At 34.9% G+C, this 25,083-nt stretch overlaps 1 protein-coding gene across 2 annotated transcripts in view; it reads right to left on the minus strand.

Moving 5' to 3' along the window:
- LOC121370300 (egl nine homolog 1-like) overlaps window positions 1–23,485 on the minus strand; it is a 35,834-nt gene extending 12,349 nt beyond the window's left edge. The window contains exons 1-4 of one of the 2 annotated variants that reach the window (XR_005957667.1): window positions 22,074–23,485; window positions 14,546–14,665; window positions 5,246–5,382; window positions 2,577–2,830 (exon numbers count right to left, since the gene is read on the minus strand). Coding sequence is in view for 1 of the 2 variants with exons in the window: in XM_041495439.1 (XP_041351373.1) it covers window positions 5,246–5,382; window positions 14,546–14,665; window positions 22,074–22,928 (1,112 nt within the window). In the remaining variant the exon portion in view is untranslated. The remainder of the gene's footprint in view (window positions 1–2,576; window positions 2,831–5,245; window positions 5,383–14,545; window positions 14,666–22,073) is intronic. The other variant, XM_041495439.1, reaches the window with a different exon arrangement.
- Window positions 23,486–25,083: the final 1,598 nt, after the last annotated feature.

Below are 25,083 nucleotides of genomic sequence, written 5' to 3' on the forward strand. Positions count from 1 at the left end.
CTGTCACTACGGCTGAACCAATGGAATGACATTATATTATAATGAATGTAAGGGAAATTCAATTATTAAGTTGCACTCTATCTACTTAGTCTACAGGAAAAACATTTAATTAATAAATGTTCTTATGTGTTTATGGTTTAGACCACATTTCAGGAGCAGGATGTAGCTCAAGCGGTTGTGTGTCCGCCTGTGAAGCGGTCGGTCATCGGATCAATCCTTCTTAGTAGACCCATTTGCAATTTGGGCTATTTTGCATTCCAACCAAGTGGTCCACAACTGGTTCATCAAAGACCGTGGTATGTGCTGTCCTGTCTGTGGGAAAGTGCATATAAAAGACCCCTTGCTGCTTACTGGAAAGAGTAGCCTATGTGGTAGCAGCGGGTTTCCTCTAAAGAAATATGTCAGAATGACCATATGTTTGACGTCCAATAGCCGATGATAAGATAAAAATCCAATGTGCTCTAGAGTCGTTGTTAAATAAAATAAACTTTAGACCACATTCCCTAAATAGATTATTACACACACATATGCACAACAACAAAAAAACCCACATGTACGGTACTATGTAAACAAAATCTTATCCAAAAATCCATTCAACTCAAAACCAGTTTGGGAGTACATGTAGCTTCAGAATATTAAAGATAAAACAATGAAGATCGGTAAAATCATAACATGTTCTGTACACGTCAAGTTCAAACTTGTCAAGCAGCCATCTGTAACAGCAGTGTCCAGAGCCATATTGTGACCCAGAGTTAGTCATACTGGCAAAAACAATTGAATTTTAAAAAAGTACTTTATGCAAATTAGCTACGGAATTAATAGGCATCCCCACAGAGGTTGCATGGGCTCTATCCTTCTGATGCAAACTGTGGCTTCTACAACACGTCAAGTTGTATTAAATTACATTTAGGAAATTAGCATTGTGCATCTCAATTTTAATGACTGCAAGGTGACCACTTGAGCAGATTTAACTTTTCATGGCTCTCAGTTTTTCAAATACATGTGTACTGCAATTAAATATACATGTATTCTCTTGCATCACAATTCGTAATCAGGAAGGCCTGAAAAATGAAATAATTGGTTTTATTTCATGTCTTTAGATAAGCAGCACAGGCGACTTTGACCCTGTTAAGTGTTATACTGCTGGGGATAAAAAGCTTTATCTTTCAACAATGCATCTGAATTTCTGACAACAGTATAAACACTTAAAGGGTAAACGTAACATTAAATGCATGTACTCATATATCTCAGGGGTACTATTAAAAATTCAAACTGATGACATCAATAGCATGATCATACCAGTATGAATCCAATATAACTTATTCTAAACATTTTTGTTCAAAAACGCATCTACGCAGGCAGTGTTTTAACCTGGATTAAAATAACCTAGGTTATACGTGTATATATTGCAATGACTTTGATGTCAATGACTTTCAATAATTTTCTCAATGATGCACTGTACATACTGTACAGAAGAAAAACATATTAAAAGAGCAATTACCTCTATGTTGCATCCTTTTCCTTTATCATCAGAAATGTTTCTTTAGTTCCTTATTTAGATTTTTAGTTTTCAAAAATATTCAACATGCACCAGCAACCCCTGCAATTGCCCACGGCAAACAGCAATGCTGTGGAGATTGCCGTGGAGTTTTTAATTCTCCACGGCACATTTTTGCCTTTTAACTATATTCAGGGTGGGTTTTTTTCAATGGCATGTTTTTTTGCCATGGACATTTTCTTACGTAATTGCAGGGATTGAACAGAATTGGAAGAAAATTAACAGTTGCTGGATCCTTTACTGCAGTCAGGACACTATGATATAATGCAGGTTATCCTTCTACACAGTGGTGTGTAAAAGGGAAGTTAGGCCAAAAACATATATATAGTCGGTCTCTGGTCAGACCAAAGTTCCAGGATCAATGCAGCAATGCTTTGCGGTTTTTTAAAAGCATGGATTGCACAGAAAAGGTGGGTATTACATTTCGTTTTGTTTTTTTATGTCCTTCTCATCTGCCTGGGTCCATCATCATTGGCCATGGTTTCCCTAAACTTGCTGTGCTACCGATTTTCTTTAACATTAACATTTGAGGTGGAGTGGGATTATTTCTGGTATAGATACATTAAAAAATATTTTGATGCATGAGGATAAAAATCAACATGCATGCTGACCAGAGAACAGTAATATATATATTTTTGGCCTTGTAACTTCTGGGTAAAAGCAGAGCTCAACCCTGATGTGTAGATACATAACCCAGGTAGCCCAGGTTTAAAACGTCCGTGTACACAAGCCTAATGTGCTGCTAGATATATGATATACATGTTTAGCCATTTTGTGTAATATTACGGTTTTAAAACTAATTTTGTGGTTTGGGAAGGGGATTTTTATTTATTTCCTTCTCTAAGCGCAGGCAGTTACCTGTGATGTCATGGATGGAACCAATTGGCAAAATAATTTTATTTTTCCCCACATGATCTGCAAACTTAACAGAACCGTTAGAGATAAAGATATTTACATTAGTGTAAAGTGAAAAAACAATTGTCCTTATATATATTATACGTAGATGGTGAATAATTACCCACGCCCTACAGCCTGAGCTGAAGTGGACAGCAGATGAGGATCATGGTGTTGCATCAAGTTCCTAGAGTTTCCATGGATACCAAAATCAAAATACTGCACTTTCAGAATTTCACTATTCATCATCCAACACAATTGTGGGAAGTTCAAGTCAATAACAAAAATGTCTGTGATAAATTTTTGCTTTGTTTATCCAAGTAGGTGCTAATTCGGAGTGTAGCAAAGTTGGCTTTCTTCCTGCTGGCACAATACCAACTGTCAGCAAATAAAAAGTGTAAACAGCCTTAGTTCCCAAGGATATCGAAAAGGAATACACATTTACCAACACATAAATGCAGCATCCACCTAAGCTTCAACTCTTCATCTTGCAAAATAAAACTTAATATCTATAGTTCTAAAGGGATATTTTAAGTCTTCAATGTTATTTTTAGACAACATAATAATCCTATCCCCAGTGGATAAAAACCAAATGCATATAGCTAACAACATATACATGTAACACTGTAACATTGGTAGCATATTATTCTATTACTATCATCAGAAGTACAGGGGACAGTAAATTTCAAAATTTTAGGTAATTGGAAGTCCTTTCATGTGATTTTTGCTTAGTTAGTGTAACCAACCCAATTGCTTCAAACTGGCATACTGAACTTATCCTCAGTTTCAGAACATGTAACATACTAATACATGTAGTTTGCAATGTAACCGTCAGTTGTGTATTTATATGGTGTATATATACATGTATATAGCCTTGATTTATTTACCACATATAACACATGTTTGCAATGAACACAATGGATATGGCAAAAGTATCTCAGATGTTCCACAATGCTGGAGCAGAAGGTATACTGATCAATATAAAGGTAAGAATTCAAAGTATGTTATTCCTTTTAATGTACAACTTTGTAATATTTTCGTCTCATAGTGTCAGCCTTGCCCTTGACATCTGTATTTTAAACGCCCATATTATATTTTCTCAACACAATGTTGATGAAAAGGACGAGGGAATATCTAACAAAATCAGAAGCAGCATTATAATCAAAAAGCATTGGCTGAATGTTTTTATAGGTATTTGACCATGTCAAAACTGGTCCACTGTGACTTTCACATTAGTTGCATTGAGGAAAATATTTTGATATTAATTAATTTTATTTACTTTTTACATTCACCCTGCTGAATTCTGACACAAATTACTAGGGTTGTTTAGGGTAAGCTGGACACCAAATATTAATAGCAATTTGGCTAATTTGATCCAAAAATATGTAGCTACCAAATTTAAGTAACATTTTAAAACTAGATATACACAGGTCTACAAATAAAACCGTTTTCGAATGAGCTTTTTGGTGAACTGGTAAGGACATATTTTCGCCAAATCATGAAATGTGATTTAGCGAATGACAGCTGTGGAATATTTATTATATTGCACTTAACTTCCAGCTGAAGTTTTGCAGTCATTTTCATTTTATGCAACTCAAAGCACAACTGATAATAAACAAGCATACTGCATAGCTTGAATTATATTTACTCATTCTCTTCATATAATATGGATGCACGACTTTCTTTAATAAATTAATCTTACATACACAAAGGCATTTTCAATGTAAACATTTATATTTCCACATTTTTATCACAGGAATTAAGTTACTCAATGAAATCAAATGGATTCCAGTGAACAACCACAATTCATCTGGGTAACATCAAAGATGTTTTATAAAATCATTAATTACTTCAAAGCCATTTTATGTATGTTATTTTTCAGCCTTGCATTTCATAGCCATTAAGACTTGTTTCAGTTGAATCTTTATAAAGATCACTTTTCAAAATCAAATTTAATTTTAATAAAAATATACTTTTGTGTTTATTTATTAATCTTCTTTTTCTTTGATAAAAATGTTTTATTATTGATCGTGATGACGCAAAACAATAAAAAAGATTCTTCAGAACTGCTGTGAAGATACAAGTAATTATGAGTATACATGTAAATATACAAACTATTAAAATATATACTATAGTCTTTCACATAAAGTCACAATGAATGAAGAGGAAGCCAGAGGTGAATGTCAGATGAATATATATATATATATATACAGGCACAACATCTTATTGCTGTGTACATGTAGTTTAAAATCAAATTAAAAAAATTAAAAAATTAAAAATTAATTAAATAAAAAAAAAAAAATAATAATAATAATAAAATAATGTAATATCCTAAAGTAGCTAAATAGCTTCATTATTTCCAACAATTTTTAAAGTAGGATCATCCTAATAAAAGTTTGGAAGGAATATTCCCAGTATCCATTAAAGCATGTCTTAATAAACTTTAACTTTAAACTTTAACAAATAGATAGAAAACTATTTATACATTTATATCACCTTAAATATTACCAATATTTTAAGTCATTTTGGCATTTTGGATAAATAAGAGAAATCAATCTACTTTAATTATTCCCAAATCACCTTAAATATTTAGAGCAAATAATATTAACAGTGAACTTTAATCATTTATTTATGATCAAGAGGACATTTGCTGTTACACAAAAACAATTAATTCTAAAAATTTGTAACTCATACTGTGATTTGAATTTCACAAAATGAAAAATTAAAAAAAAAATTAAAAACAAATAAAACAAATATGTAAAATACTTAGTAAGATGGTTAGAGTATAATTACCTTTCTCTGAAAGTTGGCATAACTTCATGTGGATTCCGCCGATCAGACCAGAAAAAGACCAACCTGTCAAACTTTGGCTCTACGTTTGCTACCATGTCCTCACCCTCTGGGAAAATCCTCAACAGCCCACCATGTTTCTAAAAAAAAAAAAAAAAAAAAAAAAATGGTGTTATTCTCAAACAAACAAAGGCAAGAAAGAAAGAAAGAAATGTTTTATTTAACGACGCACTCAACACATTTTATTTACGGTTATATGGCATCAGACATATGGTTAAGGACCACACAGATTTTGAGAGGAAACCCGCTGTCGCCACTTCATGGGCTACTCATTCCAATTAGCAGCAAAGGATCTTTTATTTGCGCTTCCCACAGGCAGTATAGCACAAACCATGGCCTTTGTTGAACCAGTTATGGATCACTGGTCGGTGCAAGTGGTTTATGCCTACCCATTGAGCCTTGCGGAGCACTCACTCAGGGTTTGGAGTCGGTATCTGGATTAAAAAGCCCATGCCTTGACTGGGATCCGAAACCAGTACCTACCAGCCTGTAGACCGATGGCCTAACCACTACGCCACCGAGGCCGGTTTAGCAATTGGAATAGGCAAAGTTGACGGTTCAAGGGACAATGATAGTTTGTGATAGCAGTAGTTTGTTGAACACATATTTGCATAAGTTGGTTATTACCGTATATCTTCGCCTATAAGTCGAATTATTTTCACCCAAAAATTATTTTATAACTTGGGGGGTCGACTTATAAGAGGGTAAAAAAAATTCACCCAAAAATATTACCGTTTTGGGGATTATTTTACAAGTTTTATTGTTGAAGTATGCCCTGTATATATACTCAAATATGTTAATTTGACACATTTATTTTTTATAACCTTTTTTTTTTTTGGCATTAGAATGGTTTTTGTTATGAAAAAAGGCGTGAGGTCTCACTCACATGCCTAGTTCACCAAGGTAAACATCTACGGTCCGTTTTTTAACATTTTGACATTTATTGGACCCGATGTTTACAACTTTAACAGCAAAAACAAGCGTGCGTTTTCCGCCCAGATTTCAGGCGGAATCGATACAACCATGGAATTAAGTATTTCGTGGCGAAATATGAGATGTACCAATAAATATAAACACTTACTGTATAAAGAAAACATCCCGAGTTACGTTTTACGTATAAATAGACATTCTGTCCAAACAGTAATCCTGCATTAATCCAATTGTCAGTTACGAACAAAATCTCGAATATTCCCGCCGGCCATTATGAGCATATTTAAAATGTGATTGAAAACTGTTGGCGGAATCGGATTATTTTAATAAATAAATAAATAAATAAACTAATGAATAATATTTTTTAAAAATCAATTAATAAATAATAAATTAATTAATAACAACTAAATAATATACTAAAAAAAATAATTAATACTTAATAAATAATATAATAATAAATTACTGAATAATGTTAGTAATTATAATAAATAAATAACATAATAAATAAATTATTGATTTAATAATAATAAATTAATTAATTTAATTAGTAACTAAATAAAAACCGTGTTTTTTTTCTTCATTTATAAATGTTTCCATTACATACACACACACACATACACACTTATATACAAACAAGACAGAGGGGGGTTGGGGAGACATACATAGAGAGATGAAACGGGGTAGCAAGAGATCACACATTTGCTTGTTTCTTGTTGTTTTCTTGTTAATGTGCATTATTCGTAATTAATGTGCATTATTCATAATTTAGTGTGCTTACCCATGTTTAACACACATTGGTACAAGGCAGTTGTCTCAAGCAGCAGTTGTCACCAAGTCACACTTATGAATTAATTACATTCAACAGCACAGTTAATATTCAAATGGTTATGTAGGAATCAAAGTACACATCGGTTTAGCCAATGTGCAGACAGGTACAAGGCAGTTATCACAAGCAGCAGTTGTCACAAAGTCACAGTTATACATTAATTATTGCAATAAATGTTCATCTGGTTGTGAGGCAATCCTCAACAACACTGTTAATGTTAAATTAGTTAAGTAGGAATAAATTATCACTAACAGCAGCTGTCATCAACAGTATGAATGAAACACATCAGTGCAATACAACTGTGTTGTTGAGGATAACCTCACAACCATATGACAATGTTTTGTAATTAATGCATAAGTGTGACTTGATGACAATTGCTGCTTGTGATAACTGCCTTGTACCTGTCTGCACATTGGCTAAACCGATGTGTACTTCGATTCCTACTTAACCGTTTGAACATTAACTGTGTTGTTGATTATTGCCTCGCAACCATATGAACATGTTTTGTAATGAATGCATAACTGTGACTTGATAATAACATACAAGTAGTGGGATGGATGTGTATCATTCCTGTTTTTCTGTTGGTACCAGGATTAATTTAGGTAAGTTTACAGTTAACATGTTCATACACTTATGTTAATTTCTGAATGTTATGGTTAACATTTGAGAATTAATGCTTGATAATTATGTAGTTGAACATACTTTTTCAGTACTTTATTTAAGTACATTGCTGTGCAGATTTGTTATGTAACTACATATGACTTATAGTACAAGTTTTGAAAGTAGTTTAATGAATGCTTCAAGGAATAAATTAGATGGAGCTAACAATCATTATAACATTTTAGATTTACATGTATAAAATATTTTTAACGGCCAGTTTAACTTTCAAATTGTCTGTTTCCCCATTTCTTTGTGTGTATTCACCTTTCCCCAGAACTTGCTATAAAAGATTAATATAAATATTATGAAAGATTAATGAAACTATTATAATCAATGATTTTTTTAGGTTGTGGGGTTGGGGGCTGTGCATGTTAATTATAAGAAATTTATATTTTTTTATTTTATTATTATTGAATAAAAACCCTAAAATAACTAATAACCAGTAGTTATAGCAAAAAAAATTAAAAATAAAAAGAGTAAAAATGAATAATAAATAAATAAATAAAACCCTTAAAATAACTAATGACCTGCAATAATAATTAAACTAAGATTTTTTTTTTTTAAAGAAAACAAAGGGATAAAAACCTTTGATTCACATGTAAGCAATGGCCTGTAATAATAATATTTAAAAAAAAAAAGACTAAAGGAAATAATTTTTTAAAAAGTAAATACATGAAGTCCTTAAAATAAGTAATGACCTGTACTGACAATCATTATTTTTTTAATAATAAAAAATAATAATACACCCCAAAACTTTAATGTGATAATATTATTAATAATGCATATAATGCAACCCACACAAATCAAATATATAGAAATAAAAATAAATAAATAATCAATTCCATTCAGTTCCGCAATATTGCTTTTTATTAGGTGTACGTAAAATGCTTGATACGAATAATTCTCGTTCCGCAATATTTTCATTCCGCATTTTCGATGTGCCAGGATAAAAATAGCTTTCAAATGTTTAAATGTGTCATCTTCAAACATCTAATCCTGGGCCCATGCTTATAAAACTTTTAGAGTCCAGACTCAATCTCTAATGACGTCACACGCACACAATTTGTATGGCGTTGTCATGACGATACTGTCTCAGACTCTATTAGAGTCTCGAGTCTGGTCTCTAAATGCTTTATAAGCACCAGGCCTGGAAAGGTTACCAAAGGTATTGTACTTAATATTTTTGTCTAAAATTTATTAAAATATGTTGTTGTACGTGTTGAGGCTCTTAAATAAAGCACATATGCCTGATTTTATTAAATCATGATTGCAAATGGAAAATTCGATCCAATGGATAAACGTTACGGCACAGCAATAAACATCACAATAATAAATATCGTGCCGGAGACGTTTATCTTGATGAACTATCACATGCCAAGAGAACAGTCCACTTAGTTAAAATAACAGTCATCACTAATAGCAAAAATGTAAACAATACTAACTACCTGTTGCCTGAGTTTATTTTGAAATCTGGTCACTGGCATTAATGATTGTTCAAATAATGTTTTGTCGGTGATTAACTTCATGAATATTGCTGAGCTTTCCCTCAAATCAGCTTAGACTGATATCTGCAGTTCACTAGAGCAATAGGGAAGTACATAAAAAGGTATCAGGTCGTTTCGTAACCATACCGTTTTGTACCATACCGGTTCGTACCCAAAAGCATACCAGTTCGTACCCAAAGGCATACCAGTTCGTACCCACATCTGTACATGTTATTTAATGAAAAACAAAACAACAAAAATCCAAGCCAACTGCATTTTAATAATTAGCAATTGGAAATTGTCACGAAGAATCATGTCAAGCGAAGTCAGCTTATTTTTTGATATATTTCAAACACATAACATTTTTCTTTTTACATGACAAAACAACATTTTATGTACAAACATAATAATATTTACAAACATAGTAATATTAACATAATTATACAATTATATATAGAGATATTGAAACCCAGTACATTCATACAATTGTATTTATGGTAAAGGTAAATGTGAAATTAATAAAAACTTATATGTTGGTATATTTCTCAAAACTTTCAAAATGTGACTTATTCCCTATTTAGCACCGAGTCCTTCAATTATTGACAGGTGAAAGTATCATTATGAACTTTTAAATTTGCATATGACATGAAATTTGCATACCGTTATTACACGGGTTAATACAATCAAATATTAAATGGGTTTATGACAAAAGAATTGCTCTTTGGCTACAAAAAGGTATGCTTTTTAGTTACGAAAAGGTTTGCTTTTTGGTTACGAAACGGCATGCTTCAGTGATGCACAGCACATAATTGCTCATTTAATGCTTATAAAAGATACTGAGTAATTATTACAACACATTTTTTGCTAAATGTTACAATATGTTTGTAATATAACATTATAATTGTGTATTTAAAAAAATATATTAATGTTAGGTGTAATGTATGACATTATTTAATTGGTTACGAACTGGTATGCTAGTGGTTACGAAACGGTATGGTACGAACGGGTTTGGGTACGAAACGTCTAGAAACCCATAAAAACCAGTGTACTTTCCAGAGTTATCCTCCTTACATGTATTAATATGGCGGTAAAACATGTGATTAACTGATACTTTCAGTTTTATTGTAGTGATATGTTGTCAGTGTTTATAAATAAAGTTGTTGTCTGTGCACAAAACGATGCTGTACGATGCTGTACAGTGCCATACGGTAACAGCCAAACAGCTTTCACTATCTACTAAGGGAATATTTCGTTTTGATGCTATGTTACTTGTTTGCGATGTACAAAACGTGAAAATCGAAGTTTGTAAAATAATTTTCTTTTGTTCAAATATTGTACATTATTGTTCTCATGTGCTGAAAATAAGAAATACTTCAATATTTACAAGTTGTTTTTCATGGGTCGACTTATAAACGGGTCAATAAAAAAATATGTTTTCAGGGCTTGAAATTAGGGACTCGACTTATAGCCGAGATCGACTTACAGGCGAAGATATACGGTAATGTTATCTAGGTAGATCAAACAGGACTTTACAGCCAGTTCGTTCTATGCAGTAGTTTGTTCTAAGCATGTTCGTTGTAAGTGTACTTTACTGTATGTTAATGCAGGATTCACCCTGCCCATTGCCAAATTAGTCAACTGCTATCTTTTAAATACAATACTAGCTACATATTAAAACAAATTAGCTAAAACAAAATTCTTTGCAGTGTGAGCCAGGGTTTCAGCCAGAAAGTAATTTTGTTTTGCAGATTTTGTTTTTTAAGTCAACCTTTTGACAAAATTAATTACTCTTAACCCTAACCCTAAACCTGACCCATTTTCTTTCTGGGGGAGGCCCCCATACCCCATTTTGACTTTGGTTGCATTCAATTCCATAGCACCATACCCAAAAATTTCTTTCAGGTAGAAACACTGGCTATGGAATTGAATATTTACAATGTGTGTGCTGAATGCAATCTCAGTCTCCCAGAAAGAAAATGGGTTAGGTTTATAGGGTTAGGGTTAAGAAAATCATACAGTAGTGATAATGAGTCGATAATTTTTTCAAAAGGTTCACTTTAAAAAATTCAATTAGCAAAACAAATTGGGTATATGGCATCATACCCATTTTACCCTCTGGCAGAAACCCTGCAAGTCTTGTAATGCACTTTTATTTTAATAATGCACATACATTTTTAATGTTGTGTATGTTTTCAGGATCAAGTACATGTAGCTTATATTTGCTTAAGAGAGATATAGATTACACGACCTTCACATAACACTGTTAAGACCTGGTAAGATTACAACTGATAAGTCAACACCTAGTATTTACAAAATTTAGGTCAAAGAATATTATCACATGGCTTTGTGAACAAAAAGAAAAACTTCACCATTACTTAGTTTTATTAGATATCATTCTACAGTTTAAAGGATTTTGGATTTAAGGGTTAAAGCATTATAACTAAATGACAAACTGATCTGAATATATATTTTATTACATGCTTATGTAAACAAATATAATAATTAGGCCTACACATGTACGTGTGTGCAGTGTTTCTGCCAGAAATTCTTTTTGGGTATGGCGCTATGGAACTGAATGCAACCACAGTCAACAGAGGGTATGGGGGGAATCCCCCAGAAAGAAAATCATGGAATAATGATAAGTTTAATTTAAATTCTTTTTGGATATGGCACCATACCCATTTTACCCTCTGGCAGAAGCCCTGATTGGGGTGGAGGGAGGTAGGTAGAGACACAGACAGACAGAGACAGAGAGAAAGAGAGAGAGAGAGAGAGAGAGAGAGAGAGAGAGAGAGAGAGAGAGAGAGAGAGAGAGAGAGAGAGAGAGAGAGAGAGAGAGAGAGAGAGAGAGGGGGGGGGAGAGGAAGGGAGGAGTGGGGTGGACTGGTACTGCCAGACTACTTCTGAAAAACAACAAAGGATGTTTTTACATTCATGACAATACATGACATTTGATGCACCAATTGTAGGACAATGGTTGGGATGAGAGAGAAAAATCTAATATTCATCTTGGGCAATCAATCAGGCAACAATAATAAAGCCATTTAAGAACTGAACGTGACAATTTTGTAAATTAAAGTGTATAACTATTTCACCAATATAAAATATTATGAAATAACAAACTGTTCTTCAAGAAATGAATACACAGAATATAAGGGGTATCCCTGGGTTGAAAATTAACATGAAAACCAAGGTTGCCAGTAGGGCCAGTTGAAGAAAAATCTTACTGGCCCTCCTAAAATTCAACTAGCCCTCCAATTATCACACTGGAATTTAACTGCACAGATAAAATTAAAACTAGAGTGTTTTCTTGTTGAATAATAACTGTTTGCGTTAAAGAAAACCAATGAATTGACGTTTAACTTCATAATGAATAAGGAACGAAATGTTTTATTTAACGACGCACTAAACACATTTTATTTTACAGTTGTATGGCGTTGGACATAATGAATAAAGTAAAAATTCATATAAAAACATGTTATTAAGATTTAAACCAATACTAACTCAAAAAAAAGAAAAGAAAAAAAAATCCATTATAAATAAACATATTTCTTTACAAAATACCATTAAATGAAACATATTAAATCTCATTTTCAATAGAGGGTAAAAGTTAATGCAGTAGAAACCGACTAAATGTACAGCTGCGCGTGCGTTAGTAAACTAGTCTGAGTGGCAGTCCTCTTTGTGGCGATGCAAGAGAGATGGAATAAACTTTGTGGTGATGCAAGAGGGGTGAACTTCCCAGCAAATGATTTCCTCGGGAATGGCTGTTCTAGATAGAGATTCATGGAATCACCCACTGTTTAGCCAAATGCCCATTCGACTGCTTTGTGCAGAGATATATAGCCCTGATCATGTATTACAGTCACGTCATTCAGATTACCATGGATATTCCATCAATTGCCTTAAAACTTGTATCACAAAAAAAAGAGTTAACCTATGCAGTTTGATGGTAATTTGTAAAGAATTTTTGTTTTAATTTACACTGCACTATTACCCCCAATAAAATGTTATTTGAGACGGTATGGGTTTAAAATTTAATAAATTAATATGTTTTTATTAGAATTTTATCTTTATTAATTATGTTGGTGCTGTCAATAGAACATGTTCTATGTCTTCTGCTGCCAGATCTGTAGTTCACACCAACATAGACGCGGTGTGTTTTGTCACATTCGATTCAGTATCAGTGTTTCTTTTTTAACTAGTACCATACTCGCCAGACATTAAAATCGATGGTCGACCAACGGACTACCTTTGTAAAATTCTTAGTCACTCTTAGCCAATAAAGGTCGCCACTGGCGACGGGTGACTGCTAATTTTCAACCCTGGTATCCCCATTCTGTGGTTTAGCTTTTCCATCAATAACAGAACAAGGGAATTGTTACATTATACGTTAATATAAAAAAAAAAAAAAAAAAATTAATAACATATCAACCCCTGCAACTGCTCATGACAATTGGCAATGCCGTGGACTTTTTAATTGCAGGGGTTGCATATACTGGTTCAACATTAAAAATAATGTCAACAGCTATTTTATTAATTTGAAATAAAGTAAACAACTGAGACGATCTATGTTGTTTAATTTCTAAGTAGTGCAAAATTGAAATTCATGTTATCAGTTTTGTAAGTCACATGATACCATTTGGACTAATTTTAATCCAAGTGTTTGTAACAAGAGTACTTGCAGATTTGAGTTATAAATAAGAAAATAAATGCTTGAATTTCATTTAATTTGTTTTCAAAATGTGACAGGGATGGGGGGGTGGGGGGTAGGGTGGTGATGAAATTTGATTTTCTGTTGTCACCACATTAATTTCCCCGATTATCATTGGAGAAAGGGAAGAAGAAGGAAATGTTTTATTTAACGACGCACTCAACACATTTTATTTAGTTATATGGCATCAAACATATGGTTAAGGACCACACAGATATTGAGAGAGGAAACCCACTGTCGCCACTTCATGGGCTACTCTTTTTCGATTAGCAGCAAGGGATCTTTTATATGCACCATCCCACAGATGGTGCACTGATTGGAACAAGAAATAGCCCAAGGGGCCAACTGACGGGGATCGATCCCAGACAGACCAACTTTTAAAATGTATCTTACCTCACAGTCAAAACTCCCACTGCGGCAGCTTTCTTCCAGTGTTAAGTGACAACACTGCAATCATGAAACATTGGAACGAATGCCAAATTGCAGAAGTTCTATGGTTAATTTTTAAATTTCTTTTACTCCTTAATGCTCGTTAGTGTAAAACCCAAGAAATACAGAGCTCTTCAAAGTTGCCCAACTCCCGATCGCGTCCGACTCCAGATCAGTTTACCCTGCGTACAGGTACTAACCTTGACGTCCCAGTCTTTGTTGAGGTAGTATATACACGTAACACAACGTCCATCTTCATTAGGATTATCAATGTGACGCAAATAACCCGTTTTTTTCCCTGGATAGCATGCGACCATAGCCTGTAAAAGATAAATTTAGGTAAAATTAAACAATTTGTTTTCAATTGTTACATCATGGAAGATATTAGAAGGCTCTGGTATGTGCTGTCTAGTTTGTAGGTAAATACATGTATGTATGTACGTTGTGTGTGTGTGTGTGTGTGTGTGTGCGTGCATATATATATATATTTATATTTATATATATATAAAACAAATTCGCCTCATGCACATTTTAAAAACAATTAGCAAGTTCTATTTTAATTTGGCAAAATCATTTCTGGTAAAACCCTAAAAAATAATTTCCTTTTTGCCCCCACCCCCCTTAAATATATACATGTACGGTATGATACTTCATGTATGGTATTTCCATATGTTCTGAAAATATTTTTATGACTGAGCCCCCCCCCCCCCCCCATGTGTTGTATGCCTGAATATAAAATATTATCAATACAGTCAGAAATATTTAAACTGGTGGAAGTGCCCCATAGAGCAGGCTTTCACAAATGTAGAAACTGCAATATGTATACTCATTATTAAGGGGTCATATAATGCCAAACAAATTTAAGCAACTTATTTTGGTTTGCATAAAAGACACATTACTTGTATTGATCATTCAGGACATTTTTATTTATTTTTTAAGTTACAGTAAATGACTGCCAAATAAACAATTTGCATAATTTGATGCATGAAAGAAACGATTGTTTCTGCAGTTTGTGGAGGCCTGTACACCTGCAGACAGCCTAAAAGGTTGAAAAATATTTGATACATGATAGACCCCAAAGGTCAAATACCTTGCCCAAAAAATGCAGTGGTGCCCTACCTGGTTCGACACTGTGCATGCCCTTCCCATACATTCCACGATAGTTATCTATAGCAGTGCTCAATTTTAAGGATTTTGGTTGCTTGCCCGGAGGGCAAGAATGGGTTCACATTGTGGTTGCCCCTCCAAAAATTTGGTTGCCCTGATTTCATCCGTGTTTTGAAAATAGAGTTATATTTATATTCCAATAAAACAGCAACCAACAGGTTTGGAATTAACATGTCACTGTAAAATGTAATATGTACTGTCTGACAATAAAATACATCACTTTTTAATATTTTATCGGTTTTGTTTTATTCCACGTTCAGACCTTCGTTTTTGAAAAACCCAGGAGTGCAAAAAATTGCACTCCTCAAAATGCTTACGAGGGGGGTGGGGGTGGAAATCATACTCCTCAAAATGCAGAGGAGGAAAAAATCACACCCCTCAAAATAATCAGAATTAGAGGCAAGAGACCGAGAGGAATTGCACCCATGAACATGATTAAGTTCGAGGAGTAATGATTTCTAAATTAAATATCTTAAGAGTTAATGTTTTTGTGTTTTCAAAATATCCTAATTTAACTAATATGATGGTTGTTTTCAAAGATGAAGGAATGAGCCATTGCAGCCTATGACTAAAGAATTGAAACTGATTTGTTTGTGCTTATTCCGTTTTATTTAAAACAAGTACAATAATTTTAGTCTTCATCGCAGAATGATATGATTTCTCCATGGACACAAACCTGTGAACTGAATGTGAATTGACATTGTAACAACTATGGTATGTAACAACTATGGTATTAAGAATTCTAACTGTAAAATGTCTAATAAAACTATCACAAAAATAATGTCAGTAGGCCTATTTGCAAATAATTTAAACTAAAAAGAAATTAAAAGTGCAACAATCACATGGCACAGGGTTACCACATTTATCATGATATCATAAATAGAGGATTCGTCACAAGTATTTTTTAATATGGAAAATATCAACCGAGTCTATGTTAACTGGTATTTGTCGAGGCTCTGCCGAGACAAATACCGATTAACTAGACGAGGTTGATATTTTACATATTAAAAAACACGAGTAGCGAATTCTATTTATCCTATAACACTTCTAAAATAACATTTTAATTAATTTTTTAGTAAATCACAGTACTAAAGTCGCCGCCATCGGTAATATGACGTCATCACGATTAGCGCAGATTAGTTTGACGTCACGCATTTTAAACAAATCTTTGAAAATGTTACGCTCAGGTACACGGGTCTTGTTGGCTTATAAGCAAATGACCCATGCATCTACGGCAACACATAACCTAGAGACCTTGCAAATTTGCATACCATTATTAACCGGGTTAATAAAGTAAATTATCACATGGATGTCATGGGTAAGTTATAGGATAATATATATTTATGTACCTGCAAATTATCTATTTAAATTTTTTTATAGTAATGTCATAACAGAAAAAATGTCAACATCTATTGTTTTTTACCCAAATATATCGTACTACAATTTTTATAAATATATATTTTACAAACAGGATTCTTTCATTATCAGTGTACTATAGTTAACACGTCATTTATTATACTACTAACTCGAATCATAGCAACCCATCAACCCCCTCCCCTCAAAAAACAACCACAAAAAAAATAACCTAATATAAATTTAATTTTAAAATTTACATGCTTTATACACTAGGTAAATTCAAATTACTGAGTTGAAATTACATCTGTGTATGTTTGTTTACGGTGCCAGTCGACTGATCACATGTACTAGAAATCTGACTCTACCAAGGTCAATGTCCTTGGCTTTAAGTCACGTGGCAGTATCGTGAAAAAGAAAGTAGAAATGTCTGGAGTACGTCGCTATGCTATCAACGAAAACAAAACCTGCTTTACTAAATTAGTTTTTTTTGTTAGCGTATGCGTTTACTGTGATATCAACATGTATAAACATTATACACATCATAGAATTATTGGACAACACACCTATTATTGTTAAAAAAATTTACATAATCAAAACGACAGTGTAAAATAAATTTCGCGATTACCTGCATTGTACGAAATTAAGCAAAACAAACCAACGAGATCTTAATAAGTGAACTAGCTGATTGGCTCAGTGAAAAGATAACCAACCAATCGTGTTTCAATGTATATAAAAAAAAAGTATTTTAGGAAATTCATTGTGAACAAAATGGAAAGGTTTGTGGTGTTTTGAACTGGATTCAATAAACAATTAAATTGCAGAGTTAAAAAAAAAAATACAAGCGTAATTTGTTCAATTTAGGGGCGCATTACTTCGCGCCCATCGGATTGAGTTGACGGGTGTTCATGGGTTATAATACACATGTAAATGTAGGGCCTAATTGCTCAAGATTTTTGTGATTTGGTGACACATCAGCTATTTTGCAATCAAATGCACTCTATATTCCAATCGAACACACTGGAATGTTTCCTATTTGGAATACTTCAGCCGATTACAATTTTTCCCGATGTCTCACAGAATCAGCCGAGGTTTTCTGAGTGGCAAACAAACCCACATGATTTCGACTGATTGACTGATGCTTTAGATAACGACAGTTTAAAAGTGTTTGTGGACAAGGAAACTGCACATTATTATGGGACACAACTCACCGTTTTTTTTTTTTTTTAAAGTTAATTGTCCGCCGGGCAACTAGTATCATAGAATTAAGTTGCCCGACTGAATATTAGGTCGTCACAGACGACCGGACGACTGTAAAAATTGAGTGCTGTATAGTAAGCGGTGATGTGATAAAAGGCATAGATCTGTATCCAACTATTTGCACAGACTAGCGCCCAAGGCATCATTTTTGTCCAAGAAAACTTGATAGAAAGCATGTTGAAAAAAACACATTTGCCTTGGTGCTCTTGCAACTTGCCCTTGTGCTGTAATTTGTTATTATTCACATGGTTCAACATAACTGAGTTAATTTGGGAAGACGTCGTCATAACATGACGTTGCTTCTCCAGTCCTAGCTCAGAGTGTGCATTCTAGTTATGGCTGAAGCATTTTGAGTTGGGTCTTGTTATTCATAAAGAAAACAACAATAATAATATGGATAATAAAGAAATTATTACACTCGCATGTGAGTCATACCGATTTTACGAAACTCGTGTCAGGATTCATGTATTACCATCGCTTTCTCAATACAAAAATCCTGACACTCGTTTTGTAAAATCAGTATGACACATAAACTCGTTTAATAATCTCTATTTATTAACCTTCTGACTACTGCAGGTGAGATATCTCGCCCGACGTCACGTCGGTCGATATACTGTACACTGTATACAGTGCATTCCCCAATTCCCGCCGTTTTGCACACGACACTCACCGGAAACGGAAATATAATTAAAGAAAAAAGAATTTTTTTCAAAATGGTGGTTTTTGTTTTGATTTTTTCAATTGAAAATACCTTGAAATTTTGAGTTCAAAAAGTGGTTTTCGGCAAGTATTTTTGCTTGACAACAATGGCGGCACGTCGCGGTAATTTTCAGGGATCGATAGCTGATTGTAACAGCTAATTTGATCATAAATTTGATCGTTTTACCAACAACGAAAATTACCAAATATTGCAATATGAATTGTAGTTCGGGTTTTTAAAAAAATTCTGGTCAGAAAACCAATGTTATCGGGAATAATGGACATAAATACTGGACAGCTGGCCACAAATGCCCGTAAGTAAACGCAACTTTTTCGATTTTTTGCCTAATTTTAATCACCATTAGCCGATCTAAAATAATAAAAATTACAAAAAAAGACACGAAAATAATACTTACCAATTCATATATGAACTTTATTTCATGTATTTATGAAACATTTAAGTGAATATATGTGAGTAAAAATTATAAACTTGTACCCACTCAATGTGGTTTTTGTTAAAAATTAATCCAGTAGTCTAAAGGCTAAAACGAAGGCAACAAAAATTAAAATTTGCGCTGTTAGTCTCAAAAGGTTATTAGTATTGTGTCTAGATTCTAGATGTTAAATACAAGTGCTCATCAGGCCAGGACTACATGTGTATTACTGTTCTCCGATTGTTTTTCCTTTCTGCCCCTCAGCCAACTTTATATTATATTGTCTTAAGCCATGCATGACAATGTTTTTTTGTGTGTTGGGGTGAAAGCAAGTGATGTATGATCAAAAACACACAACTTGTAATTTAAACAGATTCATGTGGGAACGAGTATACAAAGTCTGTAGAATGCTATCAATGTTTCTGCCAGAAATAGATTTTTGGGTATGAAGCTGTGGAATTTAATGCAAACACAGTCAACAGTGGGTATGGGGGGGCCTCCCTAAGAAAGGAAATGGGTTAATTTTAGGGTTAGGGTTAAGAAAAGCATATTATGGTAATGATAGAGTAATTAATTTTGTCAAAAGTTAACTTAAAATAATAAAATCTGCCAAAATATTTGGGTATGGCGCCATACCCGTTTTGCCCTCTGGCAGAAACCCTGGCTATTTATTGCAATGTACATTAATGAAGAAAAAAAATCAGGCAATTACATTCAACCCATGCAAATGGAAAGAAATGTTTTATTTAACGACGCACTCAACACATTTTATTTACGGTTATATGGCGTCAGACATATGGTTAAGAACCACACAGATTTTGAGAGGAAACCCGCTGTCGCCACTACATGGGCTACTCTTTCCAATTAGCAGCAAGGGATCTTTTATTTGCGCTTCCCACAGGCAGAATAGCACAAACCATGGCCTTTGTTGAACAAGTTATGGATCACTGGTCAGTACAAGTGGTTTACACCTACCCATTGAGCCTTGCGGTGCACTCACTCTGGGTTTGGAGTCGGTATCTAGATTAAAAATCCCATGCCTCGACTGGGATCCGAACCCAGTACGTATCAGCCTGTAGACCCATGGCCTAACCACGATGCCACTGAGGCCGGTTTCCATGCAAATGAGTCATGGGAATGCAAGCACGGATTCAGGCGGAGACCCAAGGGGCTCAGCCCACCCACCCCTTATTTTTGGTCAAACAATATATATTACAGAATACACCAAAAATGCAAACTTATCCCGACCATCTGTCAAGGACCTGGGCCCCCTCTATTAAAAAATCCTGGATCTGCACCTGGAATGATCTTTCTAGCAAAAACCTATGACAAAAAAAAATTACATTGCTCAACATTTTATCAATCAAACTTTGCATTCCTATGCCACATACATACATGATTTCTTAATAAAAACAATAATATAAACGTATTTAAGGCTTAGAAACAAGTATTGTAACCAGCTACGCAAATATGTATTTTGTTAAATTATGGGACTAACATTTGAACTAGGAAGTGTTTTTATTTAACAATGCACTCAACACATTTTATTTATGCTTACATGGCATCAGACATATGGTTACGAACCACACAGATATTGAGAGAAAACCAGCTGTCACCACTTCATGGACTATTCTTTTCGATTAGCAGCAAGGGATCTTTTATATGTACCATCCCACAGACAGGGTAGTACATACCATGGCCTTTGGTATGCCAGTCATGGTACACTGGCTGGAACGAGAAATAGCCCAATGGACCCACCGACGAGGATCGATCCCAGACCACGCATAGAACGAACGTTTTACCACTGGGCTACGTCCCGCCCAACATTTGCACTAAGAACAGACAGTAAGTATATTTTGATTTACACATTTATGTATGCAAGTATGAATCGAAAAACAATGTGCACACTTTTTATATGTGATACTACGTGCAGACATACTTTGGCACCACTGATCAGCTGATCTGGAAACAGGGTTTCTGCCAGAGGGTAAAACGGGTATGGCACCATACCCAAATTTTTTGCAGATTATCTAACCCTAAACCTAACCCATTTTCTTTGTTGGGGGATAGCACGTGTATGAAGCACACACATTGTAAATATTCAATTCCATAGTGCCATACTCAGAAATTCCTTTCTAGCAGAAACACCGACAGTGTGTGTGGATTGGGAGGGTGGGTCTTGGTAGTAACCACCTACTGAAGTAAATTTTCTTTGAAAACAATAATTTTCTGATAGAGCACTCTCAATCCTCAATTTGTTTTGCTCACCAGTCTAGACCTCCACCCCACCCCCAACCCTGGCTAAGATTCCTGCGTAAAATATGTATGCCCACAATGTGGGAGAAAAAAATCATGTATTTGATATGCATCTCTGCCACTACTGTAATAAACTTAAAAACCTATTGCATACATGTCTATACATATACATAGGTGTTGAAAGACGTGATTTTCGGGGCTAGTAATATATTTATTAATCTTCTAAATGGTGGTGGGTGGGGAGCAGGGTGCAATGTATTATCAGAGTTGGGGGAGGGGCAGTACCACCTGAACTCCCTCCCTACCTCAATGCATATTGATCAATAAATGATTGTTGTTTAAAGTAGCAATCTCTGTTTAGCAGCCACCTGTCTTAAGAACTCACTTTAAAAAGTCTCCCAAACCACAAACCTGCATTAAGCAGCCATCTACATTTAGAAGGCAGGTGGGGTTTTTTTTCCCTTCTCCATACTACTTCAGGTGGCTGCTTAACACAGGTTTAAGTGTATAAATTGCAATTTTAAAATATTTATGAAAGCAGCGACTGTTAAATACTTTCCTTGGTCCTTTCTTCAATTTTGAAATGTTCCAGCTGGTCTTGACACTTTGTCATGACAGCGTCCATACACGAAATTAAGAAGTGGATGTTGCTACACCCGTCCTCTGACCCATCCACCCATGTGATGAGGTCACCTCGGACATGCGTAATACCAGGCCTGTCGGCATTTACCGCCACCTGTCCCTTGTGGAACTGACCAGATGAATGCAGTGTTTTAATTTCATTTAAAATCTCCATTCCTTTGGATTCACCTAGAAAGTTATCGATAACACACACTCCGTATTTTGTAAGGCATTTCACAACATACAAGGACAGTTCCTTGAATCTTGACTGCAAAATCTTAATGTATGCACTCGAAGACTGCCAGGAGTCTGAAGTTAGCACTTGCGCCGGCATCGGGCTCATTGAAAATTCTGAATAGGGTTGGTCCAAATTCAGGGCGGAGGCCGCCGATCCTGCTAAATGTTCGTCAAGTTCGGGACTGTCCTTCCTCGTTGACGATTTTTTATTCAATCGTTCAGTCGACAGCCTTGGCCTGTCGTCTGAATTGTGGGTGGTGTCTACGTGCGAACTCTCACTGCACGCGCATTCGTCGGAATCCGTAGAACGACTTTCATCGCCAACCCGGTCCGAAGTTTTGGTCGGCCCGCTGTCGTCGCTCTTTGGCATGCTATCTTTCTTGTTCCGCTTGAACGAACACCGCTTTTTGTGTTCTTTCCAGTCGTCTTTCTGGTGTTGTTTACAGCAGTACCACGTCTTCCTGCACCCGCCACACAACGACAAACCATCAAAAGCTCCACATAAATGGCATACATTGCTTGTGTCACGTAGGCAGTTTTCTTTCCCATCCGCCATTCTATTTTGAAATCCATGTATACAAACACGATTTCGACCTTGGAAGCTTGATTTACGCACTAATCGACATTTTCAGGGAATAAAATTAATATCATCTGCGAAAAATCCCGCACACGAATAGTTTCCGAGAAACCCACACGTAACTGCATCGTTTGTTTCATCGCGCTTCGTAATATGCATGATAACTCTGCGACTTTGAAACCAGGACAGACTGCGTCATTTCCGTATACATTTGTATATATTGGGCAACCCGAGTATTTCGGTACACACTGCAGTACTCGATATAACTGACACTGGTGTTCTGCAGCGATTACACACATCAACGCGCACCGTCACATGGTTAAACTGGTGAATCGAGCGTTCAGATGAAACGAATGCCGAACACGTGTAACGTTAAGCCTGAATACACATTCAAGCAAACCGTCCGGTCGCCAGACGTACGGTAACCTGATCCATGTTGGGGCGGAACGTAGCCCTGTGGTAAAGTGCTCGCCTGGTGCGCGGTCGGTCTAGGGTCGATCCCCGTAAGTGGGCTCATTGCGCTAATTCTCGTTCTAACCAGTGCTCCACAACTGTTGTAGCAAAGGCCGTGGTATGTACTATCCTGTCTGTGGGATGATTCATATAACAAATAGTAACCAATTGTGTGGCAGTTTCCTCTCATTATCTGTAATAAATGTGTTGAGTGCATACGTTGTTAAATAAAACATTCGTTCCTTCCTTATTTGTCGACTCGTAAATCATCAACTTTTAAAGGGACACACCCTAGTTACGGCTAGTTGTTAACCATTACGGCGTTGTTTTTCGCTATTAAACCCATTTTTTCACAAATAAAATTGCACTTTACTTACCGTTTATTATTTAGAATATACATTTCCATTCACCTGAAGTGTTTTTTGGTAATCCTGGTAATACCACAAAATGCATTTTTTGTATTTCTGAAAAACGGACGCACGTTTGAGAAAAAACCGTTGAGCAGACAAGGTCTAATCTATTTTTAGACGGGATATTTCAATGTCACAGACGTTGGTATACCACGTGACCGTTATCATTTTGGTTCGGTTTGTTTTCTCGTGCACTGTTCGCGCAATCAACATCCGATTTGTTGTTGTTAATTTGTGAGATTTTTCTTCACAGTTCGTGAACATTTTCAGTAACAATAAAGTTCAGACAAGTAAGTATCTCAATACAAAACGTTACAAACCCTTAAAACCAATAATTTTGCTAAGTCCTACGATATTTGGAGAGGGGATACAACCAGGACAGAACAGTTGGAACATGTCCAGGAGAGGTGAAAAGAACGCACCCCAAGTCTGTGAAATTTGTCGTGACGTAGGCATTGTTGTGCTTCGAGCGACATCTACCGGTGACATCAGAATACACACTTTCAAAATTGTTTTAAGCAATTGGGACATGGGGATTCCCATGGTATTTATCGATATAAAACCTGCATTTTCACTCCATTTGATAAAAACGTGATCTAAGTGTGTTACAGGTTTGTAGATTAACCAAATTATAATTTATTTTCGCTGGATGGAACTAGGGTGTGCGGCTTTAAAGGCGCAGACCCTAGTTTTAACTCGTAAAAATGGACACTAAGTTTAGTTAATCTACAAACCTGTAACACATTTTGATAAAGTCACATCAGAATGAAATAAGAGTCTATGACGTTAAAACCGGGAAATATCCTTAAAAAATAGACTAGAACTTGAATCAATAAACGCTACTTCTCAGACGCACGTGCATTTTTAAAAATATGAAAAATGCGTTTTGTGATATTAGAAACAACATGATGACCAGAAACACTTCGGTTCAACGGAAATGGATAATCTAAACAATAAAATATAAGTAATATTTGATTTCAGTGATCATAAACGGCTCTAATAGTGAAACATATGCTATATTGTTTAAAAACTAGGGTCTGTCCCTTTAAATGGACTGAATCGACCACATCGCACAGCTTGGCCAGAATGCAAATTTTGTTCGCAATTACATGTCTATAATGATACAGTTATGTCTGATCATATATATATCCCAAACGCATGAATCAGTTTACTCATGTAAGTATATTTACTCATATAAGTAAATATACTCATGTAAGTAGGCCTATATATATATATATATATATATATATATATATATTCGAACGGATTTG

Source organism: Gigantopelta aegis, chromosome 4, assembly GCF_016097555.1.
Source record: "Gigantopelta aegis isolate Gae_Host chromosome 4, Gae_host_genome, whole genome shotgun sequence".
Taxonomy (NCBI): Eukaryota; Metazoa; Mollusca; class Gastropoda; order Neomphalida; family Peltospiridae; genus Gigantopelta; species Gigantopelta aegis.